The following is a 24,996-nucleotide window of genomic DNA, read 5'->3' on the forward strand; positions in this document are numbered from 1 at the left end:
CTCAATGCTATGCAAAACATGAAACTAAAGAGTCAGTTCAAATACAATTAGGAAGATAAAAACAATTGAAAAATAGGACAATTTTTACCAGCAGCCACAGCTGCAAAAATGAGTTTACTGAAACACCGTTCCCGGCTTTCGACTTTCTTTCCACCACTGAACACCTCATTTAGTAGCTGGAGATATTTTTCACAAGACTGCTTATTTTATTTAAAAAATTCTTAAAGAAAATCACACAGGCTTACCTTTGATTCCTCTCGAAACAAGGAAGGCATACCGAACCCGAACTTTAACCGGTTTCTTCCCAACCTGAACCAATTTTTGTAAGATTTTATAGAGAATGTACAGGAACTGAACCGATTGTTTTGAAAGAACCTGAACCTAAAGCGATTTTTTACTTTTTTGCTGAACACGTTTGAAGTTAAAGCATAAAAAGGGGTTGATGGAGTTTATCAATATTAAACACATAATAAATCATATAGCACCAGTTGTTCCTACTGAAGTTGGAGGTTTAAAAAATATTAACAACTTAAAAAAATCGAGATTAACTTCTATTTCCAAAAAAGCGGTTAACTTCAGCGAAACCGGAATTTTAAAAACAGGTGTGAAGACAAATTTAGTCGAACCGGAACTTCTCAATTGCTACCGACAGAAACCAGAACTGAAGACGATTCCGAAAAAAATCTTTTAACCCGAAACTGAAAAATCAAATCTTGCTTTAAAGTACAGCGATGAAAACAAATAATCACGTCTTTCAATAGGCTTTGGTCCATTAATTTATTCACCATCGTAATAATAAGCGAAAAAAGAAATTGCGCCGCCAGAGAGAATGGCGAATCAATGCTACATTTTCACCATTGCACGGTCGTCTACGCTCTTCTCTATTGCGTCACACTACCGCCACTGTGACGTGGACAATACGAAATACGGTCGGTGGCCTCTCGCCCGCCTCTAGTGACGGCGTGGTTGGCGTGGTAACGAAAAAAGGCTTACGTCATTGTCACGGGGACAAAGAGAGAACACTGCGCGACTTTTTAAACGTAAACAGCGATGACAATAAGGCTGACGTAACAATTAATATTATTTTTTTTTGGAGAAGGGTATTTTTAGGTAAAAGAGTGTTTTGCGGGGGTAGAAGCAGTAGTAGAGGGTAGGTATTTTCTTGTATGTACAAAGCATTAGGAAATTAAGGCGAAAGTATGAACAGGGCGACTGGAAAACGTCGGGGGTGAAAGGATGCTTGACTGCGATTAAAATTTTTTTTTATTGTTGTTCTAAATTATGGTTACAACAGATATGGCTCGGTCAACCGTTCTTGTCCTGTTTATGATTTTACTCTCTAACAAAAGACAGATTTACCTCAAAAACACTCTTGTCACCAACCAATATGCTTCCAAATAGAGTACAAACTTAAAAAAAATAGAAAAAAATGATTTTTCGAAGAAACCTTTACAAAATTAAAAAACGATAACTTCAAGTTACCCCAATCAGTAGTTTCCAACTGGGGTAGCATTTTTATTGCTCATTTGGAAATCATTAGGAATTTTTTTTGTTATTTGGGGGAAACCTTTTAATACAACCCTTTGTGTAAATCCGGGTTTAATAACTTAAATTTCCAACATTGTGGAGTACATGTGTGATTTGTCAAGTTCCGTTAACTGTAACATTATAGTGATTTACAGAAGTGGGGGTGCGACAATTTATTTCTTTTTTGGGGGTGCCGCAAGCCATAAAATGGTCGAGAACAACTACCCTATATAAATAAATTAGTTTACCCCTGGTATGAAATCAGCCCAGCTCAAAAAACACGAATCTCGAGGGATTTTGAAAGAAAAAATAATCGAGCATCCTTTGCCCACTGACGTTTCCTGCCTTCCGACAAAAGTCGGAGAAAAAAGATGGCGCGAAAAAGCAACGTTCGAAATAGCGAATACAGAGTTCGAAATGAGTGGCCGCTCGAAAACCAATGATGACTTGACAACGTGTCGTTTTGGTGGCTGGTTGTGACGTAACAGGGCGGCTTTTGTGTGACGTGTCGTTCGGTGATTGGTTAATCGAGCTCGCTGCTGGACGAAGAGGAAGAACTCTTGTCGGATTTAGAATACTGGAGAAAAAAGTTGGATATTTGTGTTTTTGAATTATTTATGCACTTTTAATTGAAAACGTAGGAAGAAGGTTTTTTTTTTCATTAAATTTGTAAAAAAAATTGTTTGTTAAATATTGGGAGAAATTGATACAAAAAATATGGTAATTTAAACAATACCTTTTTGCGACAAAACTTCACAAAATGATATGAAATTAACGACGAAGACTATGTAAAAACCATGTGGAAAAGTAAGTATTAGTGAAACAGTTTTGTAAAAATAATATTTAGATATTTTAACGAGTACACAGAGATTAACTGATCATGGTACAAGCTCGTATCAAAATGTATTTATTAAGATGGTTTCGATCTGCTCCGCCTTTGGCTTTGCAATTCATTATTATTAAGCTACATTACAGATCCGTGCATTTTGCACCTCATTAAACGGGTACAGAATAACTGATGATGATACAAGTACGCATCGAAATGTCTTTATAAAGATACTTTTTGGCTCTAAGGTTCATTATCAAGCTACATTACAGATCCGAGCATACTAACGTTTGCCTTTGGAAGAAAACAACAAATAGCTATAACAAGTGTTTTTCCAGACTTCACATTAACAGAAACTGATGATGATAAAAGAACTTATCGAAACGTCCTTGTTGATTTCGATTTACTCGACCTTTTTGGCTTTGATATTCACTATCTAGCTACATAATGTACGTAAGTAAGTCTGTACAGTTTTTTTGCTAATGGCCCACCTTTTTAATGAGTTCCCGGTTCTTTTGTCTTTCCTTGTTCAGTTGATCCTGGGTTTGCTTTAGAACGGTCTGTAGTTTTCCAGCAGCTGTCCCGAGATCTTTTGTCAACTTCTTTTCCTTGTCCAGGCGCTCCTAGAAAAGATAAAACTTGGATTTTAATTTTTTGGTCTGGTTTTGCGCCGCTGCTGAGTAGACAGGGAACATTTCATAACAAAAAACATATTCATTTCTTTTTAATGGGGTAATCAGGTGGCAACATATACTGACAAATTGCACTAAATTCCCGACAAGCTTCATCAGGTCAAAGAAGAAAAAAATGAATAAAACACGGTTGTGCGAAAGCTTGTCGAGATTTTAATACAATTTGTCTTTATACAGTGCTACCTGATTATACTATTTAGAACTGGACAAATACGGCCATTTATAAAGATTTCTTTTTAATTTTGTTCAAAGCTCGAGAGCGCAAGAAAACATCTGAATACAGTTTTTATCTTTTAATTTAATTTTAACGTTTTATTAAAAATAAAAAATTAAACAGTCCTTTTGGTTGTTCAAGAGTATCTCTATTTATCAATTTTTTTAGTCGGCATTTAGGTACAACGAAAAAACAAATCATAAATTCTGAAATCGCGCTTTTCAATTTTTTTTTTTAGACGGAACAAAAACAAAATTCAGAACAATAACAAAAAACAAGAAAAAAATCTACACACAGGTCACAGGTGACTGGTGACAAATCGTTTCGCGGATAAAGCAAATAAAAAGCAAAAAAAAACAGTGATAATTAAGTGGTAATTAAATAAAATCAAAACGAAAAACGCGGCTTGCCTTCAGTTTTGCCATCTCGTCTTCGTCATGGCCATTGGTTTGCGCCACTTCTTGCGACTGAATGGAAGAAAAATCAAAATTGAAATTTGTGCGAAAATTTAGGAGCATGCAAACAAATGGGGGTAAAATAAAATTCATGCAAAAATCACGTGACGCATGCAGCAGCCTGAAGCAGTCATGCATGAAAAGACTTTTTCATGGCAAAATGAAATCAGATAGTATGAATGACTGAAGATTTTTTTTCATAAAGTTAAGGCTGGACTTTTTATAGCAATAAACACACAACAGACTTTTGATTAAATTGTTGCAAAATACGCAAAAAAAAAACAACCGTTTGAAGTTTTTTTTACAAGAAACAGTAACGTTGCATCTTTTACAGGACTTCAATGTAAAAATTTTAAATAGGAGAGAATGAATAAAAAAATAACAAAGCATTTCAACACCACAGGACCCTTTTATGACTACAAAATTCACATTAGGACAAAATAAAACATTCAATTCAACAAACTTTTTTTTATCAATTTTTAGATCTAAAGCTATAAGAATAAGCTGCATAAAACATTTATAGAATTTGGATTTCCGCTAAAAATTAACAAAGTGACCCATAATTTGAACCGTTAGACAAAAAAATCTATATTAAGGAATAGAACAAAAGCACAATTCAATATCACACATGCTCCAAAAGTAATGCATTCCATATTAGCGATATCAAAGAAGACACCTTTAACCGAAGTCATACAAAACCAACTCTAAACTGCGCCATTTAGGTTTATCAGTCAAAGCGCTAAACTAGAACTGCAGAATAAATATTAAAAACTCCCGTATTCTAGAGTTGTAATGACTAAAGTCAACTCATCGAGTGTGTTTTAAAATTAACTTATAATTTGGTTATTTTGCTTTTTTTGCACATAAAACAACTTGCATACTTTATGTTGCGTCCTATAGCTATCGATCATGACTAATCATATGAGTTTACCAATTGTAATAGTTTACCGACTCGAGTTGAAATTTACTGGCTTTAATTATAACTTTAACTGAACAGGACTTGGACTTAGTGAGACTTAAGGTCGATTTAAAATGACTGGTTTATAACACTGACGTATTCTGTAAGGGTCTTCATATAAATTCTACGTCAAAACAAAACCTCCAGCAATTCTACCATAAAACAGCCGATAATGATTGTCGTTCATAGTTCAAATCACTCAACACAAAAAGCCGCAAAATCAAACCAAAAGAAATTCATTTTGCCATAAAAAAAACGCCTTTCGCAAACGAAAACCTCAATTAACAACCGATCAATCAATATAAGCCGTGCTTGTCAGTTGCACACCAGGGTTAGAATTGCTACCTGCTGATTGGCTGGCTGATGCTCAATAATTAAAAAGCCTTGGTCGTCCTCTGTTAGTTTAACTTCGCCGTCTGAAACCGGAACCGGCGACTGGGATTCTACAGATGCCGCGTCGGGGTCGGGGAACTACACACGCCGAAATGACAACCAAGTGCCGAATTTAGCTTTTCATTTTTTTGTTTATTATTTGGAGTAAAATTGAAAAAAAATTGTGGGGAAAACTTAAAAAATTAGTTTGGTAAAAAATAACACAGCAGGTTACCAGCTGTTAAAATTCTGGGTAATTTTCATATAAAACGTTAAAAATTTATTAAAAAAAGTTCTTTTTTTATGTGTAGTAAATTTTATAAAAAAAATTGTCAAAAAATTGACAGTTGCGTGAAGAATATTACAGCTTTGATTATTCTGAGTATTTTTCATTTTAAACTAATAAAAAAGTGGTTCAAAGACCTAGTTTACGTTTAATTCAAAATCTAAACGAGTAAGATGTAGAAAAGCATTCCTTCGAAAATTTTATAAATATTTTCCGAAATATGTCATTTCAATTTCATTTCCAAATATTTATTGCCGTTTTTCGGCAATAGGTTATTTCAATTGCATGAAACGCGCATGACACTTTGTTGTCATTTAGCCACGACATGATACGACGACGACGGGCATGCTCATATGAAGGTGAATTACGCTTCATGCTCACGAGCATCATTCACGAGGTCATGAGATCACGGGAGGCGCCTTACCGGTTGTGAAGTACTTTCGTCCTCTTGTTGGAATGAGACTTCGGACAGTTTGGCTTGACTTTCGTTAAGTTCGCTTTCGGTCTGTTAATGTTGCGCAAAGCTACATGTTACCACCACAGCCATGCAGCCTTTTTCAATTTCACATTTATTGTGTTTTATAAGGTTCAAGGGCATGTCCAAGTCGGGGCGTTTTGAAAATTGATTTTGAAAAATTTATAAATTGAAAAAAAAAATTCGATTAAGAAAAACATATTTTATTTAATTGTGCAGATTTTTATCTCAAATACCTTAACTCAACCTTTTGAATTTTACATTTTATTTTTATAATTCGGCCCAATGAAGTTGAAAAATCGTAGTTTCAAATCAATTAAAAAAAAATTTTGTTTTATTAATTGTGCGTCTTTTATCATAAATACTAAATCTCACTATTTTATCAGTTGATATCAAAAAATTTCCCATTTTTTTTTGTTGATATCAAAAAATTTCCCATTTTAATTTAGCCGAATGAAGTGAACAAATTCATAGTTTTTAAAAAATAAGAAATTTTTTTTAATCTTGCAGATTTTTATCTCAAATACTTTTCAATATTATATAATTTGGTGCCAAAAATTTTACATTTTTTTTTTTAAATTTGGTCCAAAGAGTTTGCAAAAAATTCGATCTTCTAAAGTTCACATTTTTTTAAATAACAGTTTAACAAGTTGGCCAGTGAAATCGGAAGATGTTTTTGTTTAATAAGATAAGAATGTTCAGATGTTACAGTAAGTTAGTTAAGATATTAAGCCACCCGAAGTTGTTCTAATTCCATAAACATGCAATGCGTACTACAAAGAACATATGGTGTGCTACACAAATCTTTGCATGAAATTACGAACAAAAAAATATACTTTAAATGTTTTTTTTATGAAATGAAGTTTTCTACTGTTATGAAGAGCAGAATAAGAATAATTTTAAAGTTAAACAATTGGTAGTAAACGTACCTCAGAAAGCTTCACTTTTAGGTTGTCCCGTTCCTTGACCACCTCCTCAACAACACCAGACTTCTCTTTTAAAGCCTGTTATTAAAAATATAATTTCTACTATAAACCAGTGTTTCTCAACTTATGGGTCGCGACCAAAAATAGGGTGGCCTTTTGAATTTGGTTGGGTCGTCGACTGCAGTAGTTTCCATGGTTACAAATTTGTTAGGATTGGTTCTAAACAGCTCCAAAATTTAGAAAAAAACGAAGACTTATGCTAATGCCTTATTTTTTGGAGCATGATGGTTGGAGGTTGTAGTAAGACGTAATAAGAATATCAAAGCCCATACAGAGGTAGGTATCATTTTGATGTTGAAAATGAATAAAGAGTTATTCGAAACGTTCAAAATGATACCTACTTCTGTATGGCCTTATGTTTTGTTTACTAACAAAAAAATTTAGTGGAGAGAATTGGGACGCCAATTAATTTGGTTGGGTCGCCGACTGCAGTATTTTTATATGGATAGATTTATTTAGATTAATTCGGCCAAAAAATGTTTTTAGATTTTTGGAAAATTGCCAAGCAAAACGAAAACATGGCTAATCTTAATTAAATTCGAACTTATTACTGTCTTATTAGGCTTACAAAAGTTCAGTAAAACAGATCGCCAAATCTTTGCTGTTAAACGTAGTAAATGGGTGGCTGCGAAAAAAGGTTGAGAAACGCTGCATTAAACTAAGAAATAATTCAAAATCAGTTTTAAACTTTAAACTTTGTCCTCAATCAATTTCAATATCGAGCAGAACAATCAGCTATTTAAAACAGCTGGCGCACGTTGAACGTTTTACTTCCTCAAAAATGTTACACACAAAAAACTGCTTTATTCTAGAAAATTCTGAAACAATAATAGCATTTTGTCAGGAAGCTTTGACTGAAAAAAATAGGGAAACGCAAATGGGTTAAAAGTTTACATTGTAAGGTTTCAAAGCCCGTTAAGTCATTTTTTTAACAGGCCTAATACTTGATTTTTTGACTATACTTGGTTTATCCTTTGATAACTTTAAAATAATAACTAATAATAATAACAAGTTCATTCATTTATTTCAAATGGTATTACAGTGGTTGGTTTATTCATTAAACTTGAAAAAATCGAGATATACTAAACATTTTCTAGACCAATGTTTTCAGCAACTTTAAGAGCACAACAGTTGGAGGAAAATTTTTTTAAAGATATATATATCGCCAGTAAAGGCATCGTCAGAATGTTTTTTAAAACATACTGTGAGCGAGGGTTCGAATATTTCTTTATTCATTTCAAGATGTTAGAACATAATTAAGAGAAGTTTAAAACGTTTGAAGTGCTTCCCACACATGTATATGGGCTTTAATATTCTTGCTACATTTTTGAATCTCACCTTTTCGATTTCCTCCCTCAGTTTTTTCTCCTCCACGAGCGCTTTCTCTTTCTCTTCCTTTGCTCTTAAGATGAGCTGCTCCTTCTCTTTTTCCTCTTTTTCTGCGGCGCTCTGAAGTTGAATCAGATGTTCCTCCTGAGAAATAGGAGAAAATATAACGGCGGTGAAAACAAAGCAAACTTTGTTAAAAATTTAAGTTTTTTTTTTTAAATACTATTTTAAATAAAAAGGTGAATTAAAATGAAAGCAGTTTGTTAAAAGCAATTCTAAAACTTCCAAGAATAGTAGGATTATAAATCCATAAAATTGCCTTGCAGTTACCACACTTGACAAACCAATATTTTTGCAGTGTGGATTTAACAACATTTTTGAAAACTAGCTAGATATTTTTTTGAAAACATGTTCGGTTAGTCTGGCAAAGGCTTCCAGTGTACTATATGATACAGAAGCCGTTATTTTTTATCAAAAAAACGACTTTAGCCTAATTTTTGTACACATAGTATGTGTGTAAGTATCTATTAAGATCCATCCATATATATGATTTCTTTAACTGGCCATTTTTTCGACTACTTGTAACCCACCATATCATAATATGCAAAAGTATTCGTTATCAAGTGAGGCTACTAAAAGGATTTTAATTTTCAATCCTACTATACTTGAAATTATTTAGAAAAACAAAAAAAAATGCTTTTATATCTTTTTTGTCTTTTTTTGGCAACTCACAGTGGAGCTGATTGCTACTTTAAATTTCTCCAGCTCGGTCCTGGTTGCTGCGATGTCTTTTTCTTGGGATGACGTCAGCTCCTCGTACTCCTTGTTCCGCTGGAGGGCAGCACTGAGCGATGTTTGGAGAGCGTCGCTCTTTGAACCAAGTTTCTCCGCCTTCGCCTCCAAGGCAGATTTTTCCTGCGAATTTCGAACAGCAGATTGTTAGATTTTGTTGTTCGCATTTTTAGCACAGTTTAAATTTGTTTTAGCTTGCTTTCAACATAAATTTAATGGAAAAATCTTTTGAAGTTTTAATGTGAATCTGCAAATTTTATTTGCTTTTACAGGAGTTACAGTTCTATATTATGTAACCCCACACTTTAATCCAGTGTTCCTCAACCTTTGAAAGTCAACAAAACACAAGATTTTAGCATTCACAACTTTTAAATTAAATTAATATGGTCTTTGTATTGCCTCCGCTATATTTCCAAATTTTGGAGAAATTTGCTTCAAACTACTCTCAATAAATCGAAACATACAAAACTGCTGGCAATTGGAGAACCAACCAAATTATATAACGACTCAATATTGACTTGCAACCCATGGCGAAGAAACAATGGCTTAACCCATAGTACTTCGTTGTATCAAAACTGTTGATATATACACCGTTTAGAAAATCAGTTCAAATTTGAAACACGCTCTTTCCAAGTCTTCTTACCTTTCTAAGGGCCTCCAATTCTTCGCTAGATGTGGATTCGACAACTTTATTCTCCACAACAACTGATTGCGAAGCCGAAGTGAGAAAGTTAATAACCCACTCATTGAAGTCCTGCAAAATCACAATACAACATTTTACAGCTCACAAGAAAGACAAAAAAAATTTGAAGGGTTTACATAAAAAACTGTTTGAAAACTATTGGGACAAAGAACAAGTAGTAAAAGTTGGAAAAAGGTTTGAAATGAAAAAAGCACATTATTTGAAGGGTTTAGTGTCTTAAACAAGTTAAGAAAGAAAATTGTTGCAAAGTAATTGCACAAATACAAAATTGAAAAAAGTAGCAAAATTTTGGAAAGTAACTTCTATTTAAAGTTTTTAGCAAAACTGATAATGCCATTTTCGTAACGGCAGTATTGTACTTTCAATAAAGTGATTTTCTTTTTAAACCTTTGTGTTTTTTACGGATCAGGTTGGAAAAAGATTTAAAATAAGCAGACATACGGTAGAAAGAAAACTAAACAATATTATACAGGTCAGAAAAAAAAAAAAAAAATATGTGTTGAGCAGCTGAACAATGTTGTTTATGGAAAAAACATTTTTGTAAATACTAATATAGTTAGAATAATATTTAGATAAAAGTAATAAAACATTTAATTTACGTTGCAATTGCACTCGACGGTTGGGAAAGCTTTTTGAAGTGCACTTTTGACTTCCACGTGGGTTTTTGACAAGGTTGCCTCAAGGTCATCCTAAACAAACAACAATCAAACGGTTAAAAATAATGCAGCTTACCCAAAAATAGGTAACAGATTAAGAAAACTAGCATTATTTCATAACAGCTTTTCGGTTGTTTTGACTTATAGCGTCTGCTTCACAAGGAAATTTAAGATATTAGGTTTTAGGATAAATCTCTTGCTTTCACATTTAAATTATCTTCTCTGCATAAGTTCGATTTTCAGGATTTCTTTCGATGTTCAGTACCAAGTCTTGCACTATATTTGTGTGCCAGCAAATTAAGTCTTGCACTATATTTGTGTGCCAGCAAAATTAAAGAAATTATACAAATGCAGTTTAAAAACAAGAACAGAAATTGCAAAACATTGCTAAGCAGTTGTGTAGTAAAATCAAAGAGAAAGCAAGTCTAGTAATTGTTATAAGCTGGTGAAATTAGGCTGAACAAGTTAAAATAAATACACCACATAAACAGACAAATGATCATACCAAACAACACAAAAAAAATACAACCAACAATTAAAATATATTTAATAATATAAGTCCACTGTTTAAGGATTCTGTGAACTCGCCAATCATAGTATCTATGTTAAACTTTATGCCTGTTTGGTATTATAAGATTAGAATTTCTAAATGATGAAAAATGCAAAGTAACTTGATTGTTATGTAAGCGATGACCATTAACCCACAGATGTTGTTTATTTAAAATGATGTGTACTAGTTTCAAACTAACAACTACAGCAAGATTTTGCCAGCAGTTGTATTCCTCAAGGAAAATTAAAAGGAAGAACAGCTAACAGCTAATAGCGTATAAGAGTGAATCATTAAACAGCTCATTTGTTATCCACATTATACGCTATCTACAAACAAGGGTTGCAAAATGATGAATTATTTAATGGATGGCAATATTGGATTACCAGAAGCAGGGCAAATCTTCAAATCTAATTAACCCAAGCCAGGGTGGATGGAGGTTTAAAAAAATCCACCTACTTTATATGTTTTAAACCAAATTCGCCTACTTTTATATGTTTTAAACCTTGAAATGAATAGTTTGAAATCAGTGACAATTGTTTTTAAATCATTTAATAATATACTACAATTAAAATTAAAGATTAATTAAATTGCTTTTTTAACAACGTGGAATATTTTGTTCTTATTGTATTATGGTTTTCCGTTAAAACAAAATTCCTTTGATTCGCTGTATGCAAAAAAAAGACGGCAGAAAAAAGGTAACAAAAACAAAAAAATTAAACAAACTTAGGACAGCACAATACAAGCAAACAAGACAACAAATAGCCAAATAATTAGAATGCATGAAAAAGGGCTTAATCTCTATCCATTATTAAACCACTCTGGCTGTGCATTAGCAGATAATTGGTTTATCGTGCTTGCCCCCTAATGCACAATAGGATATTGTTGCATGCACTCTGCTAACCTTGGCGCTAGCCAGGCGATCTTTGGCCAGTTTTTCGGCAGCTGTAACCGCGTCCATTGCTTTCCAATTTCGCTCACGAAGATCCTGTGTTGGTTGAAATGTGAATGAGGGAAAAAAATCGCAATAGTACAGCTTATAATTTTTTGGGGTTTGGAAATTGCCTTTATATTAAAAGAAAGCTTACATTGTTCTTTTTCTTGAGCTTTTCAACCTCCGCTTGGTGTTTTTGATCGATGTCGCCGGTTGTGTCTTTCAATTGCTTTTCAAGGCAAGATATTCTTTCAACTTTTTCGTTGATCCTTAAAAAGTTAATAAATCTCCAGCTTACAATATTTAAAATAATTGACTCCTATCATCACGGCAAAACCTAAAGAAATCTATATTTATAAGGAAATTATTTGTTCTGGATATGTTTGTTGTGATTAAATCATCAGTAAGCTAAAAAAAATATGAGAAAATAAAACATACCATAGATTTTTTTTATGGTGGAATAACACTTTTGAAACTTAAAAAAAATAACTTTTTGGTATGTAGAAAAAGTTTGAAAATGTGTAACACAAAAAAAGTTTAAAAATGTTTTGGTTTTGGGATTTTAAACATACACAAGATTTAACTTCATTACAATCAATAAACGAAATATACTCACTGTGACTTGAGCTTTTCAATATCTTGCTGTAGAGAGGAAGAATCATTCTGAAAGAAATAGGCAATTTACCATTGCGCTACATTTGGGCAAATTAATTAAAACAAAATGGAAAATAGACTTTATTCACTGGTAAATTATAGATCCTACAAGTTTCAATTATTTTTGTGCTTCCTTGCAAACATTTAAAAAAAAGAGCATAAAAAATAACACACAAGGACAACGAAAAGAACCTTTACGGTCTTTATGTCGAGCTGCACCACCAACAGAAGAAGGAAATTAAACTGGGTTGAAAATATAAGCATATACTATGTTACTTTTTTGTAATTGTATTCTTTACCTTGTTGTTTGTTATGTTTATCTGCAGTTTTTCAACTTCAGCAGAAAGCTGATCACACTTCTTTTTCAGGTCTTTGTTTGTCATGTTGAGTTTCTAAAAAAACACACAAAATAATGCGCTGTTGAAATTTACAAGGTAAAACAAACACCATTTTTAATAACTTGCTTTCTAATCGTATCAAATATTGTCGAGTAAGTTTTTTGGGCAAGACAAACCATTTTTAATAGCTACTTTGTATGTATTTGAAAATCATACATAAAAAAATTGCGCACAAGGTTAATAGGTGATTTTATTATCATGATTAGCATTTATTGAAAGTTGTAAAACAAAAAATTATTGTTGGAGAAATTTAGCATATACTCAACTCAGCTCAGTGACAATAATTTTCAAAACCATAAAAAAAAAAAGTGTTAAGATTTAATGTTAAAAGTTTGCATAAATGGTAAATGATAAAGAAATCCTAGAAATAAAATACACAACCTAACAGTCATGCAATTAAAAAAAAAGCTACAAACATTTTTTACACTATTAAATTGAAAAAAAAAAAAAAAAAAAAAAAAAAAACTTACTGCAAGTTCATCCGCTTTTTCATTGTCCTTAGCGTCCATGTCGTCGAGACGCCGTTCCAGTTCTTGCTTGGTCTCCATGAGACTGTTGTACTGGTCGTCGTCCTGGACGCTTTTCTGCTCGTTGGCCTCGGTCAAGAGCACGACCTGGTCCAAAAGTTTAGCAGACTCCGTCTGTTAGGTGGCAGCATCGAGCAAAAAAAAAATAAAAATGAAACCTAGTGAGGCATGCGGAAGAAAAGTCCGCTCACTCATTCAAAAACGGTGACAACTTTTTTCCTGCAAAATGCTGTTCGATTGCATTTGCAATGTTGTTTTTCACAAAATAAAAACTTTGATTAAGGTTTCTATGCAGACAACATGCACACAGTGATTTATAACACATTTTTTTTATCTAAATTTGTAAAATTAGATAAAAATGTCTGTTGTACATAAAGTGCTTCATACACTATCATGCAAATTAATGAAATGTAACTAAGTTAGTTTCAATGTTTTAATAATCAGGAGGCACTATGTTTAATAGTCAAATATTTTATTATTAAGTGTAAGAACGAATAAGAAATTTGATAAAATCAGTAAAAACTAAACCATGTCATAGTGTCACAATTATAACTTTAGGCATACAATGTGATATACCCATATTTGGCATTTTGCCATGAATGCAAATGACATCACAAAAACTATTTTAGGAAGTCACTAGCGTAAAGCATGTTTAACGTTTATGCACCATACACGGGACAAACTATTAAGCTCTATTTGTTGTAATTATTACCAACTTTACAAGGCAGAAAGTATCATAATTTTTGTTAATATTTTCAAAAAAAGAATTTACATGTTTATATATATATATATATATAATTAATAAAAGGTTAAATTAAAATGCTTAAAAAGTGTTAAAATAATTTTTGTACAAATACAAATATGAAATGGGCTGTTTTCAATTTTTTATTAGTTACTTTTGTTTAATAAGTTGTTATGTTTTACTTGGGTTTGGTATCAATACTATACCAAACAATCTACTACACCTAGTTTTCTACAAGCCAATGGCAAATGCTTAAAAGTATAAATATACAAGGAATTTGTACTCTGCATAACCGTCTATTTGTCTGCAGCAAATTTTAAACGATATGAAATCTGAACATAAAATAAAAAAAAATGCAACAACATGCATTGTTACAGCGCAATAAAACAAGGCATGCAGTGCACATAGAGACACAAAAAGCAGCCAACACCAGATAAACCCCCACCTGAGTTAATTGCAAATCTGACTGGGCTTTTTGGAAATCAGATTCGAGGTGATCATATTGGCCTTGGGCCGCGTGGAGTTTTTCGGTCATTTCTTCCAATCTTAGCGAATAGGATTTCTCTATATCGGCCTGAAGTGGGATTTATATGTCAAAATTCTGTCTTTATACTTTGAAATTAAAAACAAAATGACAAAACAGTTTTTTTCGCAAATTTGTTTTTTGTATTTGTGGCAAAATTTGATCGTTTGGATTTTTTAACTCACTACATGCAAGCTTCTATCTACAACATTGAACTAATCAAGTAAAGGAAGTGTTACATTCTTGGTAATATTGTGAAAATGTGGCAGAGTGCTTACTATCATTCTACAAGCAAAGTCGATCAGAAATCTAATCGCATCACATGCCAATAATATTTTAAGACACAACGCACCAAAATTATAAAACATATTCTATGTATGGTAAATGTAAACAGAAGGAAATATGAATTGAAGTAAATAAAAAAGTTATGGGGTGAAAATTAGGATTGATGTTAATAGTAAAGTGCCTTGTAGAATGAGATGGTAAAATAATGTTGAATCTACTTAAAAATATTAAAACACATGAGAAGTAAATATTTTTTTCAATTGAAATATTTTTTTTTTCAACATTTTATTTTTTATTTTTTCAACTTTAGGTAGGGTATTTTTGTAATGGGGTGATAAACTTTAGGTCAAATTTTTTAAATTGGCAAAATCATTCCATGTAAGCAGAAAAAGCTTTATTAAAAGTAAAAACAGTACAAGGCATCAATCTTAGGATATTTGCACATTTACTAAAACAGGCCACTATTTTATCCACCCCCAACACATCACCGAAAAGCAGGTGTTACTGACCTGACGCTGTTGAATAGAACCGTTAAACTCCTGGACTTTACATTCCAAGTCTTTTTTGGCGATTTCGCTCAGTTGAAGTTGGTCACGGACTGCTTTCAGTTCGACCGCGATGCGATTTTTCTCCTGAACTCTGCACAAGCAAAAAACAAACTCAGCTTGCTATTTTTTTACAAATTGGTAGTAAAAAAAAATATTTTCATTTTGGCAATTCAGCAGTATCACTGTATTAATTAGAATGTTTGCAATGTAAATAAGCTGTTTTTAGACATTTTTTTGAATATATATATTAATATATACATATTTTCACTTTTAGGAAATCTTGTTGTATGAGAGAGTAAATAGAGAAAATATAAAAAACGACTATTTTTGGAAAATACTTCATATTTTCCTAGAAATGATTTTTGTTCCAAAAAAAAACTAAAATATATTACAAAGTAGAAATGGTTATATTTATTCATCTTCTTACAAAAATGTATCCAAATTTAAAGAAAGATCCATAATCACACATATAGACAAAACTTACTCATTTGCGTTTGATTGGATTGTAAGTTTTAGAATTTCATTTTCGTCTTTAAGTTGCTTTAGCTTATCGTTGCTCACAGCCATCACTTGTCTCTGCAAAATAATAATAGCTTGGTTTATTTTAATCATATTTTTAAAGTTTGTCTAGATTTTAACCATATTTTTTATAACAATACTAAGTTGCAAGTTTTACAATTTTAAGGCAGTCAATCAGCTTTTTGATTAGCAAGAAGTAAATATATAACTAATCAAATTACTCTTTTCATGACAATGTTGAAAATAGATTAATAAATATTTGAAACATTCAAAATGAAATCTACTAAATTCTGTTTTTGATGACTACTGGCTTATTAATCCCAAATGCCAAATTCATATGACATATTGTACGTTGCATTTAAACCAGGGCAGCAGAGTCGCGACTCTATCTCATAGTCAGTTCACGAATCAAACTTGGGTCTTTTTCCAACAGACTTTCTCTTAAACGTATAGTCGTATACCTGTACATGTTTTATGATGACATTGCTATCAGGGAGCGGCTGACTTTGATGACCTAACGGTCTTTCGCTTCCCTGGGAACCTGTTTCCCAAACAATACACCTAAAACTATGCAGCCCTAATTCAAACACAGTGTACACGAAAGAACAGGTATCTTTTCCAAATCAGTTGTACGCTGTGTTTGTGCACTGACTTTCTGTTTGTAAAAAGTCAATGTGATTGGAATTCTACTAATGTATATTTTAGTTGCCATTGTAAAGCTCAGTAGAATATGGTTTAAAAAATGGTGTGTCGCAAAGTTGGGTTCGGAATAGTATGTTATTGTCAGTCAAAATAATTTAGCACGGCTACAGATTAATTACATTAAAAACAATCGTAAAAATAGCTAAACATCCTAAACAATAAATAATATATATTTTAATGTATATAATAGACCTAACAAATATGTAGTTCACTTTTGCTTGCTGTTTATACAGAAAGTTTTTTTTAACAAACCCTTAACTATAAAACAAAAAAAGGTATTTTACTCATGTACCAAAGCAAAACCTTCCAGATTGCAAAGTTGGGCATAATTATCTTACTTCAGGAAAGCAGCAGAAGAAAGAAAAGACTCTCTGATCAAAGCTAAGTGGGAATGGAAGCCATAGGTGGTAATTATCTATTGCGCCTTCTAATCTTGAACATACACACAAAATACAGCCCCGGGCAAATGAGATCCAATGGCTGGCTTTCTAAGAAGGACAAAGGTATGCGAACAGACAATTGATATCCCACCTGTGAATGTTGTTGTGTGAGAATCTGAAGTTGCTGTGCCAAGTTCTCACTGTTTTGCTTGCTTTTTTCCAATTCGCTCTGGAACTCGAAGATTTTGTGCTCGTTGGTTTGACGTTCCATTTCGATTTTCTGGAAGAAAATAAAATTACAGTTTGTTAAAATGTTAGAAAACAGTTTTTACAAACTAACAGTTGATATATTAAGTTGGCTAGTTATAATTCTAACATATTCCCAGATTATTTAAATAACAAACTGGCAATTTAACGTTTTTTATATATTTCATTTCAATATAGGGCAGTGATTCCCAAACTTTTTTTCTCGCGTACCATTTTAAGATTTTGTACAGTGTTCATGTACCACTTAAGTTAAGCCTACATCTGACTAGAATATCTCAAACTATAGCTATTTTAGCATATAAGAAAATGAGCATGTAGCTGTATTAAAGTTTGACATATGTCGTTCCAAGAAGACATAAACGCCACAAATTAAACAAAACACAGCAAATAGTTTTAATGCGATTTATGTAGTTGTTTTTTCTCCACCAGCTGCTAACAATTAACGTTTTATTATCTTGAACAAGATAAGTGTTACGTCATAAACATGCGAAACCTCAAATTAAAGGTAACTAAAACGCAAGATTGCAAATTACCCAATCTGAAAGTTTTAAAAGTTGAAAGTTTTCGGAAATGTATACAGATGCTTTGAAAATTTTATACGTAGTCGCGTACCACCTGAAAGACTCTCGCGTACCACCGGTGGTACGCGTACCACAGTTTGGGAACCACTGATATAGGGCATTAATATCAAAAAAAAAAAAAAAAAAATTTTCGTGGTTTAATCAGGAATATTTTTATTTCTTAAACTACCCCATTTTTTATTGTAGTATGTACGAACAATTTCAAGAATTAACCTTAACACTTTTGTAAACAAAGAGAAACTGATTGTTTTTTTGTGAAAAGGTTGGGCGTTTTAACTTACAGAAGTGAGTTCTTGGATCTTGATTTTGCTGGAAGCGGATTCTTTGTAATTTTGTTGATTTTCCGCTTCCTTTGACTTTAGTTTGACCTTGAGATCAAGAAACTCTGGAATCGACTGAAAACACGTTGTGTTAACAGCACATGGCGGTAATTAATTATTACATAGCATTAGCATAGCAAATAATGTTTACTCTGTGCTAAGTTTTTATTCTAAATAACAAATATGGCAAGAAAAACAAAACAACATTTGTATTATCTAGAACAGCGGTTCCCAAACTTTTCTAAAAATTTTGCCTGGCGGACCCGTTGCAATTATTTTAAAATTTCGCGGCCCTATAAAAATTCAAGGGTCGGATGACCCATGTTTCTTGTAGTACACTACTGCAGTCACGATTCTTTCTAAGTAACAACTTTCTAACTAATGCGAACGATTCGCTGGTAGTACAGCATAATAGATGCTTTGATATCACGAGAGACATCATAAAACACGCTTTATGATCCAATAATTAAGCATAACTATAAGACTAATAATGATGACAGATAATGTTTAAAAACATTCGCTAAAGCCTAATGTTGAAAAGCTTAAAGACTAATTCTCCTCGCGGACCCTTTGAAAATGCTTTACGGACCCCAGTTGGTCCGCGGACCCCAGTTTGGGAACCGCTACTCTAGAACATAATATTTAAATTGACATGTGATTTCTACTTTAGTTTTAAATATCAAACAAAACAGCAAATTAAATCGGTAAATTCTAAAATAATGGAAAGAGTTTGTTATTTTAATAAATACGAAAAAACACATTTGTGTATTTTTAGAACATAAAATTTGAATTGAAATTTGATTATTATCCAGTGAAGTTTAAAAACAAAGTAATTCGGTAAATTTAAAAACAAAGAATATAGTTTGTTATTTTAATTAAGTTGGTGCAGAGTTCATGTGTACATTTGCATGTTTATTTTGCACAAATCAGTGTGACTCACCGAAAACAAATCATTTCCTGTTTTTGCTTTGAGGACGTCAATTAGTTTCTTTGCCACATCGCGATTCAATTCAGCTGCCTTGACAATTTCAACAACTGGATTTTCTGAAATGCCAAAGGAAAAAAGTTTATGGCAGTGTTTTTTAACCCATTCATCTTTAAGTGCCATTTGGTTTGGTTGGGTAGTAGTTTTCCAATGGGTAAATTTATTAAGATGGGTTCCGAGCTAAATTTTGTGAAAGCAGTTTGAAGACCCTGTGTACATCATATCAATGAAATTCAACTTGTTAATTAACAACAAGTTCAGTAAAATGTTTGGGTCTCTGGCCACAAAAAAGGATGCGAAACAATGGTTTATTGCCTTCTTTAAAGTGCTTGGTAACCACAGTGCTTTAATAAATTATTAAAAGGCAAAATATGCAAATACTTTTAGTGAAAAAATCATCTTATTTACAATTTTTAAACTGAAACAGACACAATATGTTAATATTACCATGTTGATAAAACAATCTCTGTAATAAAAAAACAAAAACATAAAAAGTCACAAATCCATACCTTCTTGTTTCTTTGCTTTTTTCTTTTGCTTTCCTAATTCTTCAGCCACGCTGGCAACAACGGGTTTTTCAACGGTTTGAACATCCTCGCTGAATGACACCTTGTGCTCACGAGGCTTGGTTGACTTTTTGCTGGGTGCTGTATGTTGCTCGACTGGCGCTGGTTTGGCCACTGGCTGCTTTACTGGTTGTTTTGGTGCTTTGGCAGCTGACTTGGCTGGTTGGCCAGATTTTTGGGTGGACGCAGCCACAACTTGGGGCTGTAGGAATCAAAAGTGACATACAATAAGAACTACAGTAGCAGATTAATCTATGATACCATTCAAGTATTAAGAGCAACAACATGATATGCAGCGATATCTATGACAAAATGGTTTGAATACCTAAAAATGGTTTGAATACCTAAGTACTTAACCTTTTGGAAAAAGTCCAATTCTTTAGAATAAGACCTAATTGGACAAAATGCCTCAAACTGTAGAGAGATGGTATGGGGCTAATACATCTGAATTATGCTAGCCTTTTTATTTGGATTTGATTAAGGATATTCCACAATGTAGTAAAGATAGTAAATTGTATTATCTTAAAAATTCAAACTAATTTTAACTGAGATCTTAAGACTGTTTATTTATTAAAACAGATAAAACATAAAATCATTTCTTAAAATCTTTCAGAAATATATATTACGCCCATAAGGCATCGTCAGTAACTACTAATATTGGCGTTTTTACTTTTTTTGTGCAGAAACTGCCAATGCCTTATGGGCGTAATATATATTTCTGAAAGATTTTAAGAAATGATTTTATGTTTTATCTGTTTTAATAAATAAACAGTCTTAAGATCTTTGAATACAAAGACAAGAATCTTTCTTTTACATTTTATTGTCCTTGGGAGATTACTTTTCTAAAGTGTTACAGCTTAATTTTGTAACTAACAAAGTGTATTTCCCAAATTAAATATATATCTCAAATGAGTCTCACATCGGGTACCATTAAAACAGTATACTGTTTCTTTCACTCTGACAAGTTTTGTTTTAATGTAAATTCTGATGGTATGCCAATTAAAACAGGTGCTTAATGAAACTAATAAACGGAATTTAGTGCACTTTTCATATATAGAAACCAATGCATAGGTATTGGCAGCAAAAATCAATAAATACCTTTTAAACAGAATTTTTGATTAAAAAGGTTTTTGCTCTATTGATTTTTCCAACAGCTTTACATAACTGCAGAGGCATTAATGCTCATAATTTAGTAGGAAAGAGACACAAAAAGTCTAGCTTTTTTACCGTATTTTAGTGTTACAAAGGTATTTTTGTGTTCTTACAACAAACATTAATACTAAACAAATGTTATAGTTAAAGATTTCAAAACATAATACGAATGCGAAGAGAAAAAAGAGCAGCAGCCCAAAAAAATAGAATTTCCGACTCCAACGAATCTTTAAATAATAGTAAGTACAACAAATAATTTAATATTTTCACACTTTAACAAATTGATAAAAACCACAGATTTATATTAAAACTTAAAAAAAATCATATAACTTTGCTGTATTTGCGAATATTTAGATAACAAGGGATTGATATCTATTTTTAATTAGTATTTCTTTGCATAACAAAAATATACAGAAATAATAGGACTAAAAAAGGACACAAAAATGGTAAAGGCTTGTTTTCATATAAGAAAGGAATTGCCTATGTATAAAAACAAACTAAAATTTACCTTTGGAGCTGGGACTTCTGTCTTTTTCACTGCTTTCGCTGCCGTCTGATCAGTCTGCTTCAGAGCCTTGGCCTTCTTTTGTTCAACTTGGGGGTTCGGTTTTGCTTGGGTTGGTGCAACCGGGGCAACAGGGGCTTTTTTGGGGACAGGAACGGATCGCTTGATTTGGACCTCATGAGCTGCGGAAACACTTTCTGGCACTTTTCCGTTGACTTCTGTCGAAAATAAATAGAAAAACATTTGTATATACTGCTTTTCTTTTAAATGATTTAGTTGGTTAAATATGTGTGAACAGTAATACGTAAGTGTGTTTTGTGGAGTGTGTGTGTGTTGCTGTTTAATAATTATTTTTAACCAAACAAATCATTCTTGTTAACTACAAAGATTAAAAGAATTCATGACACAAAACTTTGTAGAATTTTGCATTAAAATACAAATTGACTTTTTGTAATATGTTCGGTGTTAAAATGAATAATTTTTGGAAAACAAAAACAAAATTTAGTAAAATTTAGGACACACATCAATTTACCAATTGGAAAAAACAGTCAAAAACCTGTTTTAGGTAAGAAACAGTAAAATAGAACTTTATTAAAAATGCTATGCATTAACATTTTGAAAGACAAACAGTCTGCTACAGATTAACATTTCATTTCAAAGACAAACCTTTCTTTTTCTTCTGCTTGAACTTTTCTTTGAAGTGTTCGCGTTTCTGTTTGTTGAGGCGCGACCTTTCCTTGTCCTCTTCATCCTTTTTGCGTTTTTGTGCGGCGACCACATCTTCAAAGCTGGTCTCCTTCATGCTAAAACCAAATAAAGGTAAATTTAGATGCATTAAAACAATACTTTAATACTGTATAACACACAGGCAGGAAAAGTTAATCATAAATCAATCATTGATATTTCAGTAACATGAAAGTAAAGTGGGTTTAGGTTTATTTTTGTAAGACATATAGAAGCATGGACATTAAAAAACAAACTAGTAAAAATACACAAACTAGTATAAAACAATCTTCTATCTTGTTAATCATTCAGAAAAATAGACGTTCAGGTTTTTAAATATTTGTTCCTCTTAACTAAATGCACAGAATAGAAACTTCATTTTGCTTTTCAAACACACCTGAAGAATGAGATGGCGGCCATAATAAGTCCACCAAGAACTGCAATGAGTCCGAAACCCATCATAGACATAAATCCAGTTTCAGCAATCTCCATTTTGCTTAAATTTCCTTTAAACTCTCACTTTCGAAAAACTCCTAATTGCTTTATATCATGTCAAATTCAAAGTCCTGGTTATAACAAACTGATTCTGCAATTTAAAAAAAAGAGGTGTTTGACTATAACAGCCATTAGGTCAACAAAGTTACTAATAAATTTGTGGCAAATCGAAATGGAACACTGAAATATGCATATGTTCATTTTTGCAGTTTTATTGCTTTTTTTATTTTGGTTAAATTAATCCTTTTTTTCTCATAATTTTTAACAGAATAACAAAAACCCACTAAGTTGGCTGAACTAAGTCACGAAAAGAGTAGTCACAATTGAAATTAAAAAAAAAAAATAAATATATATAATATTAATATTTGACCCACCGAAAACTAAATGCTAAACACAGCCTAACGTAAATAATGGGCGCTCTTTCACTATTGTACGTGAAAAGTTATGCAAAACAAAAACGCATATTGTTTGGTTTAGGGTGCTGGTTAGCGTTTGGGTGAGGGTGGGTCAAGTAATATTATGTTTATTATTAATAATAACTTGACCCACCCTCAACCAAACGCTAACCCACACCCTAACACAAACAATATGCGTTGTGGTATGCGGCATTTGTAAAAAAAAAAAAATTATTAATTTTTACGTACAGTAGTGAAAGAGCGCCAAATAATGTTAGCAATATGCACATACTTCTCATAGTAATAAGACCACCACACACTTTTCATAGTAATAAGACCACCACACACTTTTCATAGTAATAAGACCACCACACACTTTTCATAGGAAAGCGTGATATTCTGCTGCTCGTTCATTAATTCAAGTTCGCAGACTAGCACATAGCGCTTCGCAAACTAAAACTCGCAAATTAAACAAGCTAACTGTTTACTTGACACGTACTCACAAAAAGCAAGCGGCCCAGTTTTCAACAGACAATTACTATACGTCTTTAAATTCACGGCCATAGCTGCTGCAAAGCGAGCTGTCTCCGGCGACTTTGAGCAACAGAACCGGCGCAAAGAGACAATGTCGTCAGCTGATTGAAACGTCACGCAAAAGTACTACGTCAACATTAGGAAAAAATCACACGTTTGACTCTCCCGGATGTGGAGTTGCTGGCTCGCGCGGTTTGTCCAACGGGACTCACCCTTAGTGGAAAGCGAACTTACCCCTTCCACGTCGACAGTGAGAACGTTTTTAGCTGAATGTCTCTTCTTTTTTTAACTATTTATACATTTTAACAAACCGTTTTTGGTCACAAGTTTTTCAATTTGATGTTGGGTGAACCCTGAAGGTGTAAAATCTCGAATTTGCAGGTATTAAAATACGTCGTCTAAACTAGACAACTGTTCGTTTTTCAGGGGTACTTCTTTATTTTTTTAATACATTTTTTTCATTTGTAACAAAGTATTTTCTAGAAATAAATCTCTAATTGGTTAAACATGGATTTGTACTTTCAATAGGTTGTTATTGATAACACAAAAGTTGATTTATCGAACGAGGCAATGAAAATATAGTGCGGAATACTTGCGTGGTCATCAATATGCTGTATGACAAAAAACGGTACTTATATTGCTTAACAACGAGAATCTACTGTGCTTTGTTTCCACTTTTATGCAAAACTATGTATTTTTCCCTTAAAATGGCCGGCTTTCGAAACAAAAAAGTAATCTAACAAGTATGAGCCAATTTTGGAAAGTAGGCCTAGTGTTCTTTTCGAAAGCTAAGATTATTATTTTCCAACTTTGAATTGACCGTTAGTTAGACTTGCTACGGCACAGTTTAGCTGCTTTAGCACATATTTCGACGTTTGAAATTTTGGTCAAGTAACATTATCAATCGACTCAGTTTGTGAAAGCAGCCAGATTCAATAGCGAAACAGGTCAGCAACATTTTGCGTTTTAAATTAATTGCTACTTAGCTAACAAACTATTTGTTGTTTCTTAGGTTTGTTCGCTAGTTATACTAACCGGTGATTATAAAAATAATTAAAAGGCGCCAAAGACAAACGCGCATAAAGGCAACAAGTAAAGCATTGAAGACAAACAAAAGGAGGTGAAATAATCCCGCTTAAAATCTGTTGAAGTATTGTTAGAGTCGAGACCGACTTTCCCAGGCTATCCATTGTTTAAGCACGTCTGTGTTATGCTGTTTTAAATTCTATGGTAAACTTTTTAAATTTATTTTTCTCGGTGGCAGGACTACCGTAAGTAAAAAAGTCTGGATATAAAACCAATCTTTTACATATTTTCAGTTCGGCAATATTTTTCAAAATGTTAAAAAAGTAAAAACAACATAACCCACGGAAATACATTTTATATCGAAAACTGTTGCAGCAATTATATATCACGTGATATTTTGTAGACAGAGACCGAGGT

The 24,996-nt window shown here is 32.6% G+C and overlaps 1 protein-coding gene across 1 annotated transcript; it reads right to left on the reverse strand.

Moving 5' to 3' along the window:
* Positions 1-758: 758 nt before the first annotated feature.
* Positions 759-22,711, reverse strand: LOC146141094 (uncharacterized). The gene is made up of 25 exons (XM_083392809.1): positions 22,527-22,711; positions 22,073-22,209; positions 21,410-21,624; positions 19,693-19,951; positions 19,139-19,242; positions 18,160-18,273; positions 17,182-17,310; positions 15,914-16,032; positions 15,391-15,520; positions 14,519-14,647; positions 13,275-13,445; positions 12,706-12,798; positions 12,369-12,415; positions 11,907-12,021; positions 11,723-11,806; positions 10,215-10,304; positions 9,556-9,666; positions 8,853-9,035; positions 8,130-8,264; positions 6,735-6,809; positions 5,755-5,835; positions 5,018-5,143; positions 3,670-3,726; positions 2,845-2,976; positions 759-2,104 (listed from the first exon to the last, which is right to left on the reverse strand). Exons 1-25 carry the CDS (start codon positions 22,619-22,621, stop codon positions 2,051-2,053), a joined length of 2,985 nt encoding a protein of 994 aa, XP_083248935.1. The 5' UTR covers positions 22,622-22,711; the 3' UTR covers positions 759-2,050.
* Between the last annotated feature and the right edge of the window lie 2,285 nt (positions 22,712-24,996).

This window comes from Ascidiella aspersa, chromosome 6 (assembly GCF_963924565.1).
Source record: "Ascidiella aspersa chromosome 6, kaAscAspe10.2, whole genome shotgun sequence".
Taxonomy (NCBI): Eukaryota; Metazoa; Chordata; class Ascidiacea; order Phlebobranchia; family Ascidiidae; genus Ascidiella; species Ascidiella aspersa.